The following is a 19052-nucleotide window of genomic DNA, read 5'->3' on the forward strand; positions in this document are numbered from 1 at the left end:
CTGGACATTTCATTTGTTATTGGAATCCTCTCCATGTTTATGCAAAAGCCTTGTGATATGACATTGGTCTGCTACAAAAAGAGTTCTAATGTACTTGAAGGGAACTCGAGCCTTTGGACTCAAGTATACACAGGTGAGTGACTTCAGCTTGATTGGATACTCGCATTCAGACTTCAACGAAGATAAAGAAACCGGGGTATCTACTTCAGTTTATGTTATGAGTCCTAGATCAAGGGTTGTCTTTTGAAGATCACGCAAACAATCAATTCCAGTGAATTCAACAACAAAGGTAGAATATGTGGCAGTAGCTAAAACAACAAAGGAAATTATGTGGCTCTGGAAATTCTAGAAGATTTGCAAGTGAAACAAGTGCATTCAACTCCACTCATGATTGACAACACTTTTGCAATAAAGTTGGCCAGAACCCAAAGTTTCATGATCAAATGAAACACATCAATACAAAATATCATCTAATTCAACATCATGTTGAGACCAAGACAATCCATCTACGTCATTGTTTCACAAATGAGCATATTGCAGACATCTTTACCAAAGCGCTTGGAAGAGAAAAGTTGCTTGGACTCACCAACATCCCTTCAGATTAAGGGGGGGAATGTTAAAACCTAATCAATGGGATTGGATGAATATATGTAAAATAGTGTAAATAATAAATAAGGAGAACAAGAATATGAAGGGACACTGGGAGGTGAAGCCTAAGAAACTCTCCCTCCATGTATATATCCATGAGCAATCTTAATGCAAAATACAATTCACATTGTGGAGTTAACTTCTGGCCTCACATTGTGATTAAATGGTTCTCTCCCTTGGATGATTATTGGTGATTTTTTGATGATATATGCTATTTTCATAAAAAAAAAAAAAAAATCTTCCATCTTGTACTTATTGGAGTTGGGGTTTAATGACTTTTTCACTGAAGTGTTGTTGATGTTTTATGGCTCTAACATCTTGAACAAAATTTCCATCAAGTTTCTCTTGAGGAACTCAAGTGTAGCTTCCTCCCTTTCAATCTCCAAAGAAGCTACAAGCACGATATAGTTCAAGGAATTGAGAAACACAAGCTTGTCTTTCTCTTTCTCTTTGAAATCGCTTCCATCGGTCCTCTTCCATTATATTTATAGCCCTTGACTCCGTTAACCCCTTGATTGAGAACGTCATTAGTCTTGTCTCTAGTGCCAATGCATAAAATAAAATACAAATAAAATCATTTTTTCTTTTTTATGTTTTATAGGATAAATTAGGGTTAGATTACAACAAAGTCTGCATTTTTCAGCATTATTTACCTTGGACCTTATCATCCTAGGGTTAGACTTTGCATGCATTCAATTGGAAAAGTAAAAATATCATTTTACATGCATGTTCAGCCATTAATTAGGGCTAACATCTAAAGCTTCTAGTGCTACTCTATGTGTTTTCAATCATTGAAAATTGTTGTAATTTATTCTCTTGATTACTCATTAAAGAATCCTAATTTTTTACTTGTTTATATTGAATTTTGGGGCTTTTTTGTTATCGTCGTTATAAAATATTTGTATGTTATAATTGCTAATTAAAACCCCAGTTTATAACCACAGAGTATATTTTCTTGATTGCATGTGTTTGGGTACCCATTTTAGCCTCTTTAGCTCTACCTAAGCCCTCTTGATTTAGCCATATGAACATTTGAACTCGCTCTCTTGAAATTACACCTTAAAATCACCTGAAAATATAATATTGTATACTTGTCCTTCGGTGAATCTTGTAGTAGAACTCTTAGAAGGTAGTTAACCTAAAATCATTTGGGCTACTTAATCCCTAAGATCTACCAAGGAAACCTCCCTTGTGGGGATTTAATCTAACCACAAAAGTAGGGGAGTAGTTGCTAAGGAGACAATGTTAACTATCCCATTGTTGTTCTCAATCTAGGTTGCTTAGTGAGGCTTCCACTAAGGTGCTAGATTTTGCAGTAACAAGTACCATCATTGAAATTACCGATTTTGCAGTAACAAGTACCATCATTGAAATTACCATTTTCCATTGCATTCGAGCTTGTTTTAGAGCACGGTTTTGTGATTGGCGTGGCAATTTAAACTTTTAACAATAGATATTGAGATAACTTGCTTCACAAAATATTTCAAATGCATATTTGATAACAGATAAATTTCAATGATTTTATCCCAGAAGACTGTCTTGTGATATTGATGCTCTAAATTGCTTCTATATCCCTATCATCAAAGCCTTGCTGGTAATGCACATCAAGGAAGCGCATAAACCATCTGATCGTTCCTTAAACATCATACTACAATTTGGCTACTCCCATCTCAAATGACCAAAGAGAGGAATCAGTACACTAACGCACAGTGGAAGAAAAGGCACCAACGGATCAGCATTTCTACTCATCAAAGCAGGATTGTGTTCTATGACCAAATCTTAAGCATTATATGTCTTCACCTGAATCCATTTCATAATGCAGTACCTATGAAGTCAACAAGAATTGGAGTTAACTTAGGTAACACAAAAAGAACAGCTCTAAAACAATGTCACAGGAAAAAGAAATCCCTCAATGGGCCTAAAACAGGGCAGCCAAAATGATACCAGAATCCTAGACATACCTCCACTAGCATCCACTAAGCAATCAGTGTAGCTATACTGTGACTAAAATCTTACAAAGGGGGCAGCAAGATGCATACCTTTTCATGCTAATTGGTGCACATTTCTTATGAACATTTCAGTTTGACACTGCAAATAATGGTTTTACTTTGAAACATGTCTAACAGTTGAACAATGATGAGCCATGCCCATAATTACAAACACTGATAACAGCAAAATAAGCAATCAATTACGAAGCAATAACAAATTGAGCCAAAGGAATAGATTTTTATTCCGAAGGATATATCTAAGTCGTCAATTTCATCAGGTAGAAGTTACAGAAAATTGAGCATCTCACAAACAGGCAACTAACTAGCTTGTTTGTTGAATTTGCTTCACATATTGGCACAAAATATAGCAATACCCATAATATCAGTAACATATGCTAAAGAACAATGACGGTTGACAAACTGATATTGCTAATCAAATTCTCAAGGTCAAAATCAATGGATACTGCTAACCTTTTAATGATTAAAATATCAAAATGATATTTTTGTATACAGTGATCAATTCTACAACTCTCATATATTGCCAATGACATGTATACAATGGACAAGCAAATTTCAGTGAGTGCTATACATCAACCATGTTTTGTATAGAGAAGTTACAAGAAAAAACCCCATGGCATGGCCATTACCCCTAAAGCAATTGCAATATCCACTGCAACGCGCTCTTTGCACTGAGAAAAAGGCAACTGTCTGACTGCTGCAAAATTGATTGCCAAAAAAACAACTTTGATCAATTTCATGCATAAAGAAATGTTGAATAAAGTTGGGCAAGAAGTGAAATACTACTCACCTGTAGCTTGAGATGGAAGGGTAGAAGCTAAGGTAACCATGAAGTTATGTGCCAAGAGTATACAGAAAGTAGAGTCCAAAACCGTGATGAAACAACTTGATCTATTCTGAATCTGAATCTACAGGAAGACATAACTGAGGACAAATTGGCCGTGAGCATCGACGAGCTATTGAAGGGCTTTCAGATCCACAATTTTCCACTGATCCTAATTGATTTGCATTGTTGATAATATCCAAAGCTACATTCATAAAACAATAGAGCAGAGTAAGGTACTCAATTTAACTGAGAAATCTCAAACTAGATAAAGCAAAAAATTTCAAAGCTCTACTGCATATACCAGTATTTGCTAGGGAATCCAACCCGCTTCTCTCATCTGTATTCTTCTGCCTATTCCATTCCCCAACGCAATTTTCCCGGGTACAGGTTCCATCTTTGATTCCAATACCTAAACTAAGTGAAATCCAATTTGTATTTAGTGAATCAGAAGCATTAACCGGTTCACTTGTATCGTCCTGAACAGTGCCTTGAGCTGGCACATCTGAAAAAAGCAATTCCAAAGGGGCATCACCATTACCAATACCCCTAGAATTCTCAATTAGATCACCATTTACCGCTGTAGTCAAATAGTCTGGACGTGAATCTGACATCTGGGCATAGTCTGCAAGTCTCGACTCTGATAAGCTGTTGGCTTGCTGATGGGAAGCATCATTATGCCTAGCAGGCATTGATCTAACAACAGAGGAATTCTGTGAATTTGCAGAGGTATCTGATGCATCTCCCTGTGTCCCAAACAACTGAAATGTTGCATTCTGTGAATGTACTGGCCAATGTGGTGGATTCAACTCAACATCATTCGCCCCAAATAAATCAAAGTGAGCATTTGCATTATATGGCACTGAGCTCACTTCACTTAAAGGCATGGGATCCATGGAAAAACTACTATGGATGAATGAAAAGCCATTTCCCTCTGGTAAAGTTTCAGATGTATTTAGTGTTGCTAATCCACCTTGAACATGATTATCTGAACCACAAAACCCTGAAGCAGCTTGTGAACCAATGTTCAAGCCATCCCCAATTTCTTCTTCTGAATCACTCAGAACTATTACATCAGGTTCTCTTGGAAGATCAGAACAAACAGGGTTGACAAGTGAAGAAGTTGGACAGACAAGCCCTAATAATGCAGAATCACAATCAGGGCCATTATCTACCAGATTATCCTGGCATTGACTTGCTTCTTGGTTGACACTTGGATCTTGATGATCTCCATTGCTTCTTGTTGCACTGCTATATTGTTGGGTTTTTCGCAATTTTTTCTCCTTTTTCTGATATGCATTACTAGATGTTTGGTTATCTTTAGCTCCATTAAGTTCCCCATCTCCATCACGATTTCGCTTCATCCCAATTCTCAAAACATTATGATTCTCTGATATATGATCCTCCTGTTTCACCAGCTTTAAAATTTGAGGTTCATTTTGGGCATCTCCATTGGTGATCGGCAAGGACCCATCTGGCAAGCGCCACTGTTGATGGGATCTTGCTTCACCTTCAAGTTTTGGCCGCCAAGAAGCATCGGGTTTCACTTCAACTTCACAAACATCCTCTGGATAGTTTTTCATCTGCATTCAAAAAAGTAAAAGATGCAACAACCCTTAGCAATCCTATCTAATGAATGCCTAACAATTACCTGATATATGGATTAAAAATGAGAAGAAAATCAACTTACTACAGATGCAATGCGACTGAAATACTGGTCTATGACAATGTTCTCTAATGAAAAATTCTTCAGACATATAGGGCACTGCCACTGCATCAAACAATAAAATACACAGTAACAAAGTTTCAACTAGCCATTTCCATATACAAAAAGCTGCAGAATTTTCTACAAGGAGATACATAGTACATACAGTATTGGATGCTAACTGACCTTTCGTGTATGCTGGGTGAGCTCTATAAAAGATTGAAGATCAAAACAACCCATATGTTCACAAGGTTTAAACCTTCCAGCTACTCTTATACGCGATCCACTCATCTGCCACACACCACAACCACTTGATGTTTACTACCAAAGGACCCAACATACTCTACAATATTATAGATTCTTCGACAAATATAATCAAATCCACAAAATCAAAAACCAGAAGTTAGTTATGTAACACATGTTTAGCAGATGCAAATAATAATTCATTTGAACAAGAAAAATTACTTGAAAATGACCAAGAATTTTTAGGCTGGATAGTATAAAGAATGTGCCATACATAGAAATATAAAATTACAGTAGAAATAAACCAGGAAAAAAGATATCATATGGATAGCAAGAAAAAATCATGTTAGAAAAGTCAAGTGCTAAATGCCATCAAAAAGTAAAAGGAAGAGCAGAAATCTTATTATATTACCAAAATCTTTTAATTTTCTCTAAAACTATTTTCATATGATATACACCATTAATTTAATTTCTGTTATTTGCAAACATTTAAATTAAAAGATCAGCAGAAACTTCTCTTCACCACATGGAACTCATATTGAGATACTCAAGACCACCCCCCACCACACCACATTCATAGTGTTCCCGCTCGAGGGTAACTACCATCAGAGACCCTCTCAAGGAGCGTTGTGTTGAAAAATGCAGCAAGAAAGTCTCAATTTGATTTTGCCTTGGTCAAATTGAGAAAATTTCAATTTCCACATCAGCAAACAACTTGGATGCAATTAACTTGTGTGTCATGGCTTGTGTCACTCAGTTTACTCAGTAAATTCGAGTTAGAGGAGTCGGAGTTTAGTTCAACATGTGTGATTGGTAATTTGTTGTTGGAAATAATACTGAAAAGGGGGGTAAATCAGTATCATTAAATCAATTATTTTTCATTTCACAATTAGATTTGTATACGCTACTTCAGTTATGGGAAACTGCGTATATACGCTACTGTGTCTAAGGCAACCAATGTATATCAGTAAACTTATGATTCATTAAATGTTGATCTTTAATCAGTGCATCAGAACTTCATTAACCATAAGAACAGTAAACAGGTGCAGTAAAACAGAACAGATCATCACACACATGGACACAAGATATAAGGTGGAAACCCAATGTGGGTGAAAACCACCTGCTGCAATTCGTCTCTATCTTCTTTTAATAAGAAACTTCTTTTTACAATATTTTTGTACTGGTGCAGTCTTATACTAGTACGTAAGCTTCTACCTGCAAAAGACTACAACCTTCTCTTGTTCTCCAGCTTCTCCTGGAAGGGAGCTACTACCTCCTTAGCTCTTGTACTAGCTGATGTACTAGTACATAGGTGCTGACCTACAGAAAGCTACAACCTTCTAGGGACCACGTTTCATAAATTTTCAGACTGGATCCATCAATAATAATCAAACATCAAATACATCTGCATCAACCAATCTCCTTTGCTGAATCAAACAATTACTTCTCTGAATGTTGTAACCAGAATACATTAACAGTAACCAGAAACCAATCCTGAACCCAAAACACTGCAGCAATAAACAGAAGTAGCTAAAACATATTTCATGAGATGTACGCCACTTAAATATGTAGAATCTGTGTGCATACGTTTCTGTATTAAGGCCAACAAGCGTATACGCAGTTTTGACTTACTGAACCAGCGTGTATACGCGCCTCTGCTGTGCCGAACCTGTGTACAGATCTATAAAATATAATTCATCCTTTTCACTTATTCAGACATTAGTTATACCCAAACTATTAGATTTATAGATCAAGTCATGTGCCAAATATAACAGATCAAAATCACACAAAGATACTACTATTCAAGCCTTAAGATCTTGACCCAACAATAAAACTTATCCTTCTTCTAATCTCCTTGGTTCAGATCCAACTATGCACCATAACCCAATTCTAGATCTTGCTTTTCATAAGATATTCAATGCTTGAGTGAATGCCTTTGCCTAATGATCTCTTCCCCCTTTTATAGTCTTAGGCCTTACTCAATACCATGGCCAAAACCATAGAGAATCAATACCATGGACCCAATACCTGGGTTCAACACTTCGGACGAGATACCATGGTCCAAAACCATAGGTCCAAATACCAAGGACTAAATACCATGTATGCACTTTTCCTTGCATGAAAGTGCGTGCATACATATACGCGCCTTTTGATCGTCGAACCCGCGTGTATACGCGACTTGGTTAAGAGGAACCTGCGTATATCTATTTTTCTTTCATTCTAAGAGCCTGAACTGAGATCTGTTATTTGAATGAGTTGCCATCAAGGACAACACCTGTCATAGCGCCAAACCGGTGTCATAATGCCAACATTTGTAGCAATCAAGGTCAGTTATTTCAAGTTGTTTTAGTTAAACTAGTTCTAACTGTTGGAGGAACTAGTGGAAGGTTAGTTGTGCAGTGGAACTTTAGTCTAACTCAATGAACATCCAATTAACTAATCAATCAGCCCAAAATAGCTAGTGCATACAAAGAATTCGAGTTCCCCAGTTGTGGTGGAGATTCCAAGTTAGTATAACATCAGTTGTAGACTAGCCTTGAGTGTACAGGTGTTGCATACAGTCAGATAATTTCCTCAGGAATTGCGCAAGGAAATAGGGGCTCAAGTAGAGGCAGAAATTGATGAAGTCTAGGTCAAAGCTTCTCTATGAGTAGAGAGATAGGTCATTCACTTGCAGGTTGAACTCAAATTGAGCTAGAAATTGTAATACATCTCTATTCATCAGATTAATGCAAGTAGGCAAAGCGGTTTTTAGCGGATTTCTCTCCCCTGGAAAAAATATTGTGGGCATGCATTTTATTTCTCATTGTATGTTTGTGATTGATGTTCTAAATTGTGAATTAAATTCCGCGGAACAATAGAGTAGGTTTGTGTCTTGTGATTTTGATTAAAGTTTCATGAGTAGTTGCAAATCTACACCATAATTTCTACATGGTATCAAAGATGGATTCACATTAGAACAAGAATTTCGAAGTTGTTTCTCAGGAGGTTCAAATTTGCAGTTTAGTGTAGCAGGATCTCTTCAGAGTTGGGAAGATGACATTCAACGGGCTGAGACTAGAGTATGCCTTAGAAGGCAGCTCTAATTTCATTGCATGGAAGGATCGCATGGAGGCAGTTTTGGATGACAATGGATTGCTAGAATATGTCAGGGCAGACATTGCAAAACCACAGACATCGGATGCCCAGAACCTTGATCAATGGAAGAAAGATGTAGCCAAGGCGAGGAGAATAAGCTTGGAGGGAGTACGGGACCACATTGTCTCAAATCTCCATGGCAAAGAAACTCCTTTCACAACATGGAAAGCACTGACAGAATTGTTTGAGAATACTAGTGACCACAAGAAGCTGGCAGTCAAGGATAAACTTTGAAATATCAAGATGCAAAAGAATGGCACTATCCCATAGTGTCTGAGCAGATTTACACAAGTTCGTGATGAATTTGGTGGGGTTGGTGCTAATGTTGCAAAAGCTGACTTGGTAAGCCTAGCCCTTTTAGGCCTTCCCAAGAGTTAGCATAGCTACCAATATTTGGTGAACGGGAGGGAGAACTTGTTGAATTGGGAACGGTTATGGTTCGATTTGGTTCAGGAGGAAATAAGGCAGAATACCAAAGATGGGACTTCATCCAAGGGCGACGATGAAGAAGACTTTTTGGTTGGAAAGGGAAATAAGGGAAAGGGGAATAAATCTCAAACCAAACCAGAATCTAGCCAAGGGGGCAAGAAGAAAGATTTGTCCAAAATTAAATGCTTCAATTTTCATGAATTCAGGCACTATGCCACGAAGTGTCCACACAAAAAGTCGAGCAAGAAGAAATTAGGAGGAGAAACAGGTGAAGCCTTGGCTTCACATTTCAAGCTCGACTTCACCCTTATTGCATACATTGCTAGCACAATGACGGGGAGTGTATCGTACTTGGATTCAGGTGCATCATTCCACATGAGAGGGTGTAGAGAGTTTTTCAGTGATCTGGAGGAGAAAGATCTCCAAATGCACATCGCGCTGAGGGACGATGGAAAGTACAGCGTGACCGGGATTGGTACAGTCACCTTTTAGAGGGAGTCAAGCTCCCCTCTCAGACTCAAGGATGTCATGTTTGTTCTAGGCCTAAAGAAAAATCTCATCTCTATTACAGTTTTGAAAGGTTGTGGTTATGATGTGATTTGCAACAAAGGGAAAGCATTCCTAAGACACAAAGCCACAGGATAGGTGAAGCAGATTAAGGTTCGTGTGAAGAACCTGTATAAGCTAGATCAGGAAGATTGTGCTGCATTAAGCAATAAGGCAGAGAATGTGCAGAGTCGTGATGTCGTGAACTTTGGCACAGAAGACTTGGCCATTTGTATCATGGCGCCTTGAAGATTATGCAACGAATAACCACTGGCCTCCCCAAAGGAGCACTTGAGCAGTAGGATGTATGCAAATGATGTACCTTGGGGAAGTATGCAAAATCCACATTCCATGATCGGGACAACAAAGCACATGCAGTCTTGGAAAGGATCCACTCTGATGTCTGTGGACCTTTCTCGACAACCTCCACTATCAGACACAAATATTTTGTCATTTTTATTAATGACTTCTCAAGGAAGTGTTGGATCTTCTTCATGTGGAATAAAGATGAGACATTCTCCAAGTTCGTAGAATTCAAGGCACTAGTTGAGAAAGAAACCAACAAGAAGGTGAAGGCTCTCAGGAGCGATAATGGAGGTGAGTATGTTTCGAATGAATTCAAAAATTTATGTGCGAAAGAAGGCATTCGAAGAGAGTTGACAACACCCCACAACCCACAGCAGAATGGGGTGGCTGAGAGAAAGAATCGTAGCATTATGGGAGCTGCAAGAGCTATGTTGCATGACCAAGGCCTACCTCTGCATTTGTGCGCTAAGGCATGCAACACAACAATCTATTTGCAAAATTGGAGTCCTCATCGAATTCTTCGTATGATTTCACCAGAGGAGGATTTCTCGGGAAGAAAGTCGGATGTGTCGCACTTCAAGATTTTTGAAGCCTCTATTTATTGCCATGTCTCCAAAGGATCAAGGATGAAGCTTGAGCTAAGGGCACAGTTGGGGGTATTTGTGGGTTACACAGAAACTCCTCACAACTACTGTGTGTACTTACCTTCCCTCAGAATGACAGTTGTGCGAAGGGATGTAAAGTTTGATGAGGAGAAAGTGATGTGGTGCTCTCTTGAGAGGGAGCTTCAGATCCCACCAGAAGAGGAGCTTTTAGCTCCAAATGAGGAGCCTCAGGAAGTTGTGGAGCAGCCACAAGTAGAGGAGAAGATAGTGGAGACATCCACTCAAGCATAAACATATAGAGAAAGCAAGAAAAGAACCAGGGAAGCTGATAGACTTGTGCAGGATGTGAGGAAGTAGAGGAGGTCACTTGATCGGTACACTGGCTACATGGCTCTAATGACTGAGCTTGTAGAGTATGAGCCATCCTCTTTCGAGGAAGCAGTAGAGCAACCTATACGGGTTGATGCAATGGTGGAGGAACACGAATCCATTGTAAAAAACAGTTTTTGGGAAGCGATCCCAAGGCTGGCAGATAAATCAGTTGTGGGTTCAAGATGGATCTTCAAGGTTAAGCATGCAGCAGACGAAAGCATAGAGAAGTATAAGGCCAGATTTGTGGCCAAGGGGTACTCTCAAGTTGAGGGAATTGACTATGAGGAGACCTTTGCTCCTGTAGCAAGGTACTCATCCATTAGATCAATTCTTGCACTAGTTGCACATATGGGGTGGAAGATCCACCAGATGGATGTAAAAACAACATTTCTCAATGGATTTATTGAGGAGGAGGTGTACATCGAGCAACCAGAAGGTTTTGAGACATTTGATCGAGAGTCTCATGTGTGCAGACTCAAGCGAGCATTGTACGGTCTCAAACAAGCACCCTGTGCTTGGTACACCAGGATTGACAGCTATCTCACTGGTTTGGGCTTCACCAAAAGTGAAGCAAATGAAAACCTCTATCACATCTTGGTAGAAGGTGAATTGCTTATTATTTTCTTATATGTTGATGATTTAATTTTAATTGGTAATAAGCAACTAATTGGATCTTACAAGGAGGACCTTGCAAGGGAATTAGAAATGAAGGACATGGGTCTCATGCACTACTTCCTTGAGTTGGAGGTATGGAAAAGCGCTGGGGAACTGTTTGTGTCTCAAGGCAAGTATGCAAATGAGATAATACAAACATTCTGCATGGAGAGTTGTAAACCCATGTAGACACCTTTAGCGACCCACTAGAGGAAGGAGGACTCCACTTCAGGTGAAGAACTGGATGACACCATTTATCGGCAGCTATAGGGTTCACTAACATATCTTGTGAATACACGACCAAATATGTGCTATGCAGTCAACCAGTTGAGCCAAGCTATGGTTAGGCCAACCAAATTATTTTGGAAGGCAACAAAGCATGTTTTACGGTACCTCATAGCGACTACCTAGTTTGGACTATGGTACAGATGGACGGGGGGAGGGAAGTTGTGTGGCTTCACAGATACAGATTAGGCAAGGAGTCCATCCAACCAAAAGAGTACATAAGGTGGAGTTTTCAGTGTTGGGTCCATAGTTGCTTCTTGGTACAGTAGGAAGCAAAGATCTATCGTGCTCAGCGCGACAAAAGAAGAATACATGGCTACAAGTCAAACAGCATGTGAGGTGATCTGGATGAGAAGGATACTTGTAGGACTATTTGGTCATATGATGGATCTAATGGTGATCTATTGTGATAATCAAAGTTGTGCCAAGCTCTCTGAGAATCCTGTATTTCACGATCGATTCAAGCATATAGATATTTGGTATCACCATTCACAGGACTATGTGCAGAGGGGATAATATTGCCATAATACATTCCAACAGAGGAACAAGATGCTGACATTTTGAAAAAGGCCTTGTCAAGAGGGAAGTTCAAGTTCCACAGGTGCACGATAGGGGTGGTTGATAATGCCTTTCTTGTTGAAAAGGAATGTTGAAAAATGCAGCAAGAAAGTCTCAAATTGAATTTACATTGGTGAAATTGAGAAAATTTGAATTTCCACATCAATCAACAACTTGGATGCAGTTAACTTGTGTGACATGGCTTGTGTCACTCAGTTTACTCAGTAAATTCGAGTTAGAGGAGTTGGAGTTCAGTTAAGCATGTGTGATTTCTAATTTGTAGCAATCAAGGTCAGTTATTTCAAGTTGTTTTCAGTTAAACTAGTTCTAACTGTTGGAGGAACTAGTGGAAGGTTAGTTGTGCAATGGGACTTCAGTTTAACTCAATGATCATCCAGTTAACTGATCAATCAACCCAAAATAGCTAGTGCATGCAGAGAATTCAAGTTCCCCAGTTGTGGTGGAGATTCCAAGGTAGTGTAACATCAATTGTAAACTAGTCTTGAGTGTACAAGTGTTGCATGCAGTCAAATAATTTCCTTAAGAATTGCCCAAGAAAATAGGGGCTCAAGTAGAGTCAGAAATTGACTAAGTCTGGGGAAGAGCTTCTTAGTGAGCAGAGAGATGGGTTATTCACTTGCAGGTTGAGCTCAAATTGAGCTAGCAATTGTAATACATCTCTATTCATCAGATTAATGCAAGAAGCCAAAGGGGTTTTACTAGATTTCTTTCCCCTAGAAAAAATATTGTGTGCATGTGTGTGATTTCTCATTGCATGTTTGTGATTAAGGTTCTAAATTGTGAATTGAATTTTGTAAAGCAATAGAGTAGGTTTTTGTCTTGTGATTTTGATTAAAATTTCATGAGAAGTTGCAAATCTACACCATAATTTCTACATGTTGTGTTGTTGTTGGCATTAGCTCTTTTATTCATATTCTCTAGACTCAGAGGCTACTCTTTCAGTTTTCTCCTTCAAACATATGATTGTGCTAGATCAACCATGGTATATTAGTTCTCCTCCCTCACACCTCATAGGACAAATGCACTACAAATGGTACACTATCCCTTCATCACACATGCTATGGTACTTTGGTTTAAAGAGTGTACTCCACTTGTTCAACGTTCTCATGCATTAGTTTGATAATTATACATCGTGTTATAATTTTTGAGCTAGCCATGAACATGGTAAACACTAAAATGAGATCTGATAAACTTCAAAACATCGATGATTTTACTATTTACATCATTGTACGATGGGGGGCATATTATCCTTTAGAAGTGCCATCAGATTTCATGTCAAGTTGTACTAATAGGGATCTGCTTAAGGTAGTGTGTTTTACATCCTAGCCATAATTTACACTTTCCATTTTCCCCATTACACTTCCATTACATTCATAAAAATTATTCCCACCCATGTTTGACTTGTGAATTGTTAATCACAAAGGTCTAGCTGAGGAAGCCTAAGTCAAATAAGCCCAAAAGACTAGAGCTAAAGATCAAATAAAAAAGTTAAAAGACAAAAATGATAAACCTTGAGCTATGCCACCTCGCTATGAGGCTAATGCCCCTAATCCCATGCTTGTCTATCAATATCTTAAAAGAAGGAACTTGATAAATGAAGGAAGGAAAGTGAACAAAGAAAAAGGAAAAGAAAGGGGAAGAAAGAAATGGTAATTCAAAGCTCAAGCTCCCTCTTAAATGATTTTATATCAAATCTTCACTCATGAAACCTGGTCAAACAAGTCTAAAGAACTATACATCAGCGTACATTACTTTGAGGGTCAACACATGAAGATTTACCCTACCCATGCATAAGTTTTCCATCATACCACCTACCCCTAACTCAGTGACTCGGGAAATATTTCTTGTCTTAGAGGCTGAGGTTGTCCTCCCATGGTAAAACTTAAGAAAATTTTAATATTAGCCCATGCTAATTTGTTGCTAGAGGAAATCACTATGTGTGCATTACCTAACAACTTGCAAGGGCATTAAATCCACCATTAGTGGGCAACTTGCACTAGCATCTAAGTTGCACGAAACGGGGAAACGAGTACGAGTTTCCAAAACGGGCACGGGTACGAAACATGACCCCCCCCCAAATTTTGGAAACAGGGAAACGCAATATATATATATATATATATATTAGGACATTTCAAAAATATGTGCAATCATAAAGCATATATGATACATTCTAATTTATTACATTATGATTAAATTGTCAATTGTCAATGCATAAACTATAAGTCTCTAAATTTACATCACATTTACTCATGAATGATCACATAATGAAAATAGCAATATCCAAAATCAGCGACTAGAAATTTCGAATTTCTTGTCTCATGCTTGATTGGGAGTCTCCTGCTACATAGTCAAACGACCTTAGTGCTCTTGATTAAATACAAGTTCCATACCCTAGTATCCTACATGCTCTTGATTATTGGGAGTCTCCCCTGCATAGAGGGCTTGGTTCTCTTGATTAAATACAAGTTCCATACCCTAGAACATGACAAAATCTAATGGAAACATTGCAATCCCCCCAATCCTACAATCCTGAAAAACAGATAAGTCTGTTGGATTTTGAGTGAGATCTAAAATTCTACTTTCTCCATATGAAATCCAATGAGGGCGAAACCACTCTCAAACATCCTGAGTCATTTCATGGTAATGTTAAAAATTTAAGTAAAATGATGAAAATGAAAAATAAAGAAGAATGTCACTTTCACTTTTAAAGAATTTAACATTACCATGAACTACATATCAACACTACGGCCATAGGCTTGAACATTAGGCTGCCCCACTAAAAAATTCCTCTTTTTTGTAACTTGAGAGGCAACCAGAAGATATTTCAGTTGCCCAATAAAAAAATTAGAAGCGAATAAAATTAAAAAAAAAAAATACAAGAAAAAGTCAAATTAGAAGAGGAAACTCTGTCGTACGGCCTGGAAACGCGTTTCCGCCATACTGGCCACGTTTCCTCCTCAAGAAACGGACCAGTACGGTCGGAAACGCATTACCAGGATGTACAGTATGAGTTTCCAAGTTTTCGTTTCGTTTTCGGTCGGAAACAGACCCTTCTCCAACGTTTCCTGCAACTTAGACTGGCATCTATGTACATTCACTTGGGGTGGCATCTATGCCTTGGGATCCATGTACCATGCCTCAATATATGTGACACTATACAGGGTCCAAGATACTAACTATATCTCTGCCATCTGCATCAATCAGATGTTCCCTTGCCCATCTATCAAAGAGCACATGTTGGAAGGTGGCTTTTGATCAAAAAGTACCTTATTCATTTTGTAATCAAGTGCTTATGCTTGTTTGTATTAGGGCATTTTGGCATGGATTATCGAATAACATGGAAGAAAGAAGGGTCTTGATCATGATCTTGTTCTCTCACCTTAAACAGGGGGCTCATTTTGAACTGCCCTAATGGTGTTAGGTCCCTATACAACTCGTGTAACCCCTTATTGTTATTAGTGCAACCCCCTTATTCTATTATTGTGCCCATATAGTCCCCATGTTGTTGTTATTATGCCCCATAGAAGCCCACTATTATTATTATTGTGCCCCTATAATATTATTGTTATGTAGGCTCTGATTGTATTGGGACCCCTTAGACTCCTACATATAAAAAGGAGGTATTTTCATTTGTATCATCCAAGAATTGTTCATTTGTGTAATGTAAAGGAGGTTTCCCCCTCGAAGAGGCTGATTTTGAAGTCATTGATCTATCTTTTCTATCTTTTTGTGAGCTCGTTTCATAACATTTGGTATCAAAGCTTTGGATTCTAGGGTTTCGCTGCTCCAAACAAGCAATCATGGAATTTTCACTATAACTTTTTCGCTATGAAGTTTCAGAAGCTAAAAAAGACCCATTTGAACAAAAATCATTTTGAACCTGAGGTCCGAATTTTAGGTCTTGTCTCACTATATTTTTGGAGATATGAGCTGAGGAAGCTAGGGTTTTTGCAAGTTCCAACATTCCATCTCAAACAGGGCAGTGTGGCATTTTCGCTATAAAAAAATTTCTACCAAGGTTCACACTTTGAAATTAAAACCCATTTGAGCCAAAATAGTGGTGCAGCGCGGCCCCGAATTTCAGAGCTGGTTTCGCTATATTTTCAAAGATACAGTCCAAGACATTTAGAGTTTCTGCAAGCTCCCGAATTACATCACAAACAGGGGAGCTGGGGAAAATAGTCATAACTTTCTCTTTGAGCATCAGATTGAAATTTCATTAGAAGTGACAGAAAGAGAACGGCATGTAGTTTTCTGTGTATCGGTTTCAAGTCCTAAGGTCGAAAAATTGACATGTGGCGCTTCGTACAATTTCGCTCTACTGAACCAGTATATAATCAGGTCATCGTGGGAGATTGGAAATAACTCTTTCTTGGAGAATCCAATTGTGATCAGACTGATGGTATTGAAAAGAGGACGCAGAGGGCTACCGCAGGTCGCAATTTTAGAATTTGGAGATTTGAAACTACAAAGTTACATTTGTTTCAAGATCAAGCTCCTAAACTAAAAAAAAAAAGAGATATGAGGAAGTTTGATGGCAAGCATTAGGTAACATGGATACTATAGATAGAGCAATATTTTACTCTACATGATGTGCAACTGTTACAAAAAGTAAGTATTGTATCTTTATATTTAGAACCGAATCAGCTCACTATCGTTTGTTGAAGGGTAATACTTCTCACTTGTTAAGGGTACTACTTCTCACTGCGTTTTACTTCTTCGTTCGGGGCGGCACCGTTTATGCCTTTCTCCGTGCGGTACTGAAGGGCTCCCTCGTTCTAAAGTGTCCCGCGGTGATCCAATATCTATTGAAGAGAATTATGTCAGAACCATGGGGAGAAAAGTGAGGAAATATTCCCATATCGAAATATCAGTAAATAAAATAGCGGGAAAATTTCCAGATCACCCGGAAAGAATGTGGAGAAGAACCAAAACAAGATGGCTTTTGTATGGTATAGAGGGCTTTGTTCCTGTAAAGCACTTGTCACTTGGTCAATTTTCACGGAGGAAATGATAGCACATTATGAGGAGACAAAGAGCAACACCACCTTTAGCCAATTGATAAATCTCAAACAAAAGAGTTCAATGGATGAGCACATTGAGGAATTCCAAAAATTGAATATAAGGGTAAATGATATTCAAGAGAAGCAGAGGATTGATGTCTTCATCGCGACTTAAAAGATAACATCCATCACGAGTTTTGCCTTTGGGAACTTGATTCATTGGAGAAGGTATACAGGTTGGCAAGAAAAATGGAAAGCAAAATTATGGCAGCAAGGAATTCTACCACTCACAACTATAAAGATGGAAGTGTTGTTTCCCGTAGCCTTCCACAACCTACAAGGTTGACACCACAACAATTGGAAGAAAAAAAAGCAAAAGGACTTTGTTACAACTGTGATAAAAAATACATTAATGGTCATAAATGTGCTGAGAAGAAATTATTTTACATAGATTGTGAAGAGGAGGAAGAAAAGGATCTAGAAACATCAAAAGAAGAGAATATACACATGGAACTGACCTTAGAGAAAGAAGAAATGAATCCAATCATATCTTGTACTGCTTGGCAGGAATTACCACTCCTCAAACTCTCAAGATAGAAGGACATATCAAGAAGAAGAAGGTTCAAGCAGTGAAATATCAAAAGGAAAAGGATCAAGAAACGTCAAAAGAAATGGATACTCACCAAGAACCAACCCTAGAGAAAGAAGAAATGAATCTGACCATATCTGGTAATGCATTGGCGGGAATTATAACTCCTCAAACTCTTAAGATAGAAGGACATATCAAGAAGAAAAAGGTTCTAGCAGTGAAAAATCACATCGAGCATCAACAACAAATTCTCCAACTTTTAAACAATAAACTCACCTTGGCAAAGAATTGAATGAAACAATAGGCAGATCAATATCGCAGGGAAAAAAGTTTTGATGTAGGTGACTCAGTATTTCTACGACTACAACCATACAAACAAATGTCCCTAGAGCAAGCTAAAAAGTATAATAAATTATCACCAAAGTATTATGGTCCGTACAAGGTGTTAGAGAAAATTAGTACTATGGAATACCAATTGGATCTTCCTGCATCTTCCCGAGTGCATCCAGTTTTCCTATACCAGTGTTGTGAAAATCGCGATAAAATGAAATAATTGCGATTTTTTCACTGTCCCGATAAAATCGCGATAACTATACGAAATTATTGCCGGAATTTTTTTTGCCAATTTTTATTGAAATTATCGCGATAATTTCAATTTTATCGCGATAAAAACGGAAAAAATCGCGGGGCTTCGTGGCAGCGAGGTTTTATAACGGTTTTTTGGTTTTTTGTGATGAATTCATTTGGACAGTCGCGCTGAGGGCAAAGAAGAGCTGGAGACCAAGCTGGAGAGGGTTTTTAGCTAAATCTAAGTGCTTAGAGGAGAAAATCAAGAGGAGACCACCGATTTCTCCATAGAAATGGTATGTGGATTAATTTTTTTTTGTTTTCATTGTTTAAAAACATTGTTTTTGTATGTTTTTCATTGTTTTTGGTTGGGTAACTTGGTATGGGCACCATTTTTCTTTTGTTTTCATTGTTTTTAAAGATTTTTTTGTATTTCTTCATTGTTTTTGGTTGGGTAACTTGGTATGACTATGGGAACCAGTTTTTTTTTTTGTTTTCATTGTTTTTAAATATTGTTTATGTATTTTTCATTGTTTTTGCCATTTGGTTGGGTA

The 19052-nt window shown here is 38.2% G+C and overlaps 1 protein-coding gene across 1 annotated transcript in view; it reads right to left on the reverse strand.

Moving 5' to 3' along the window:
• Window positions 1-3528: 3528 nt before the first annotated feature.
• LOC149250262 (E3 SUMO-protein ligase SIZ1-like) overlaps window positions 3529-19052 on the reverse strand; it is a 338204-nt gene continuing 322680 nt past the window's right edge. Inside the window, exons 11-14 of the mRNA XM_089453590.1 lie at window positions 5369-5473; window positions 5168-5248; window positions 3782-5060; window positions 3529-3682 (exon numbers count right to left, since the gene is read on the reverse strand). Coding sequence (XP_089309716.1) covers window positions 3546-3682; window positions 3782-5060; window positions 5168-5248; window positions 5369-5473 — 1602 coding nt within the window. The 3' untranslated portion in view covers window positions 3529-3545. The remainder of the gene's footprint in view (window positions 3683-3781; window positions 5061-5167; window positions 5249-5368; window positions 5474-19052) is intronic.

This window comes from Pinus tabuliformis, chromosome 7 (genome assembly GCF_031772625.1).
Source record: "Pinus tabuliformis cultivar Carrire ecotype Pingquan chromosome 7, CPIR1, whole genome shotgun sequence".
Classification (NCBI taxonomy): Eukaryota; Viridiplantae; Streptophyta; class Pinopsida; order Pinales; family Pinaceae; genus Pinus; species Pinus tabuliformis.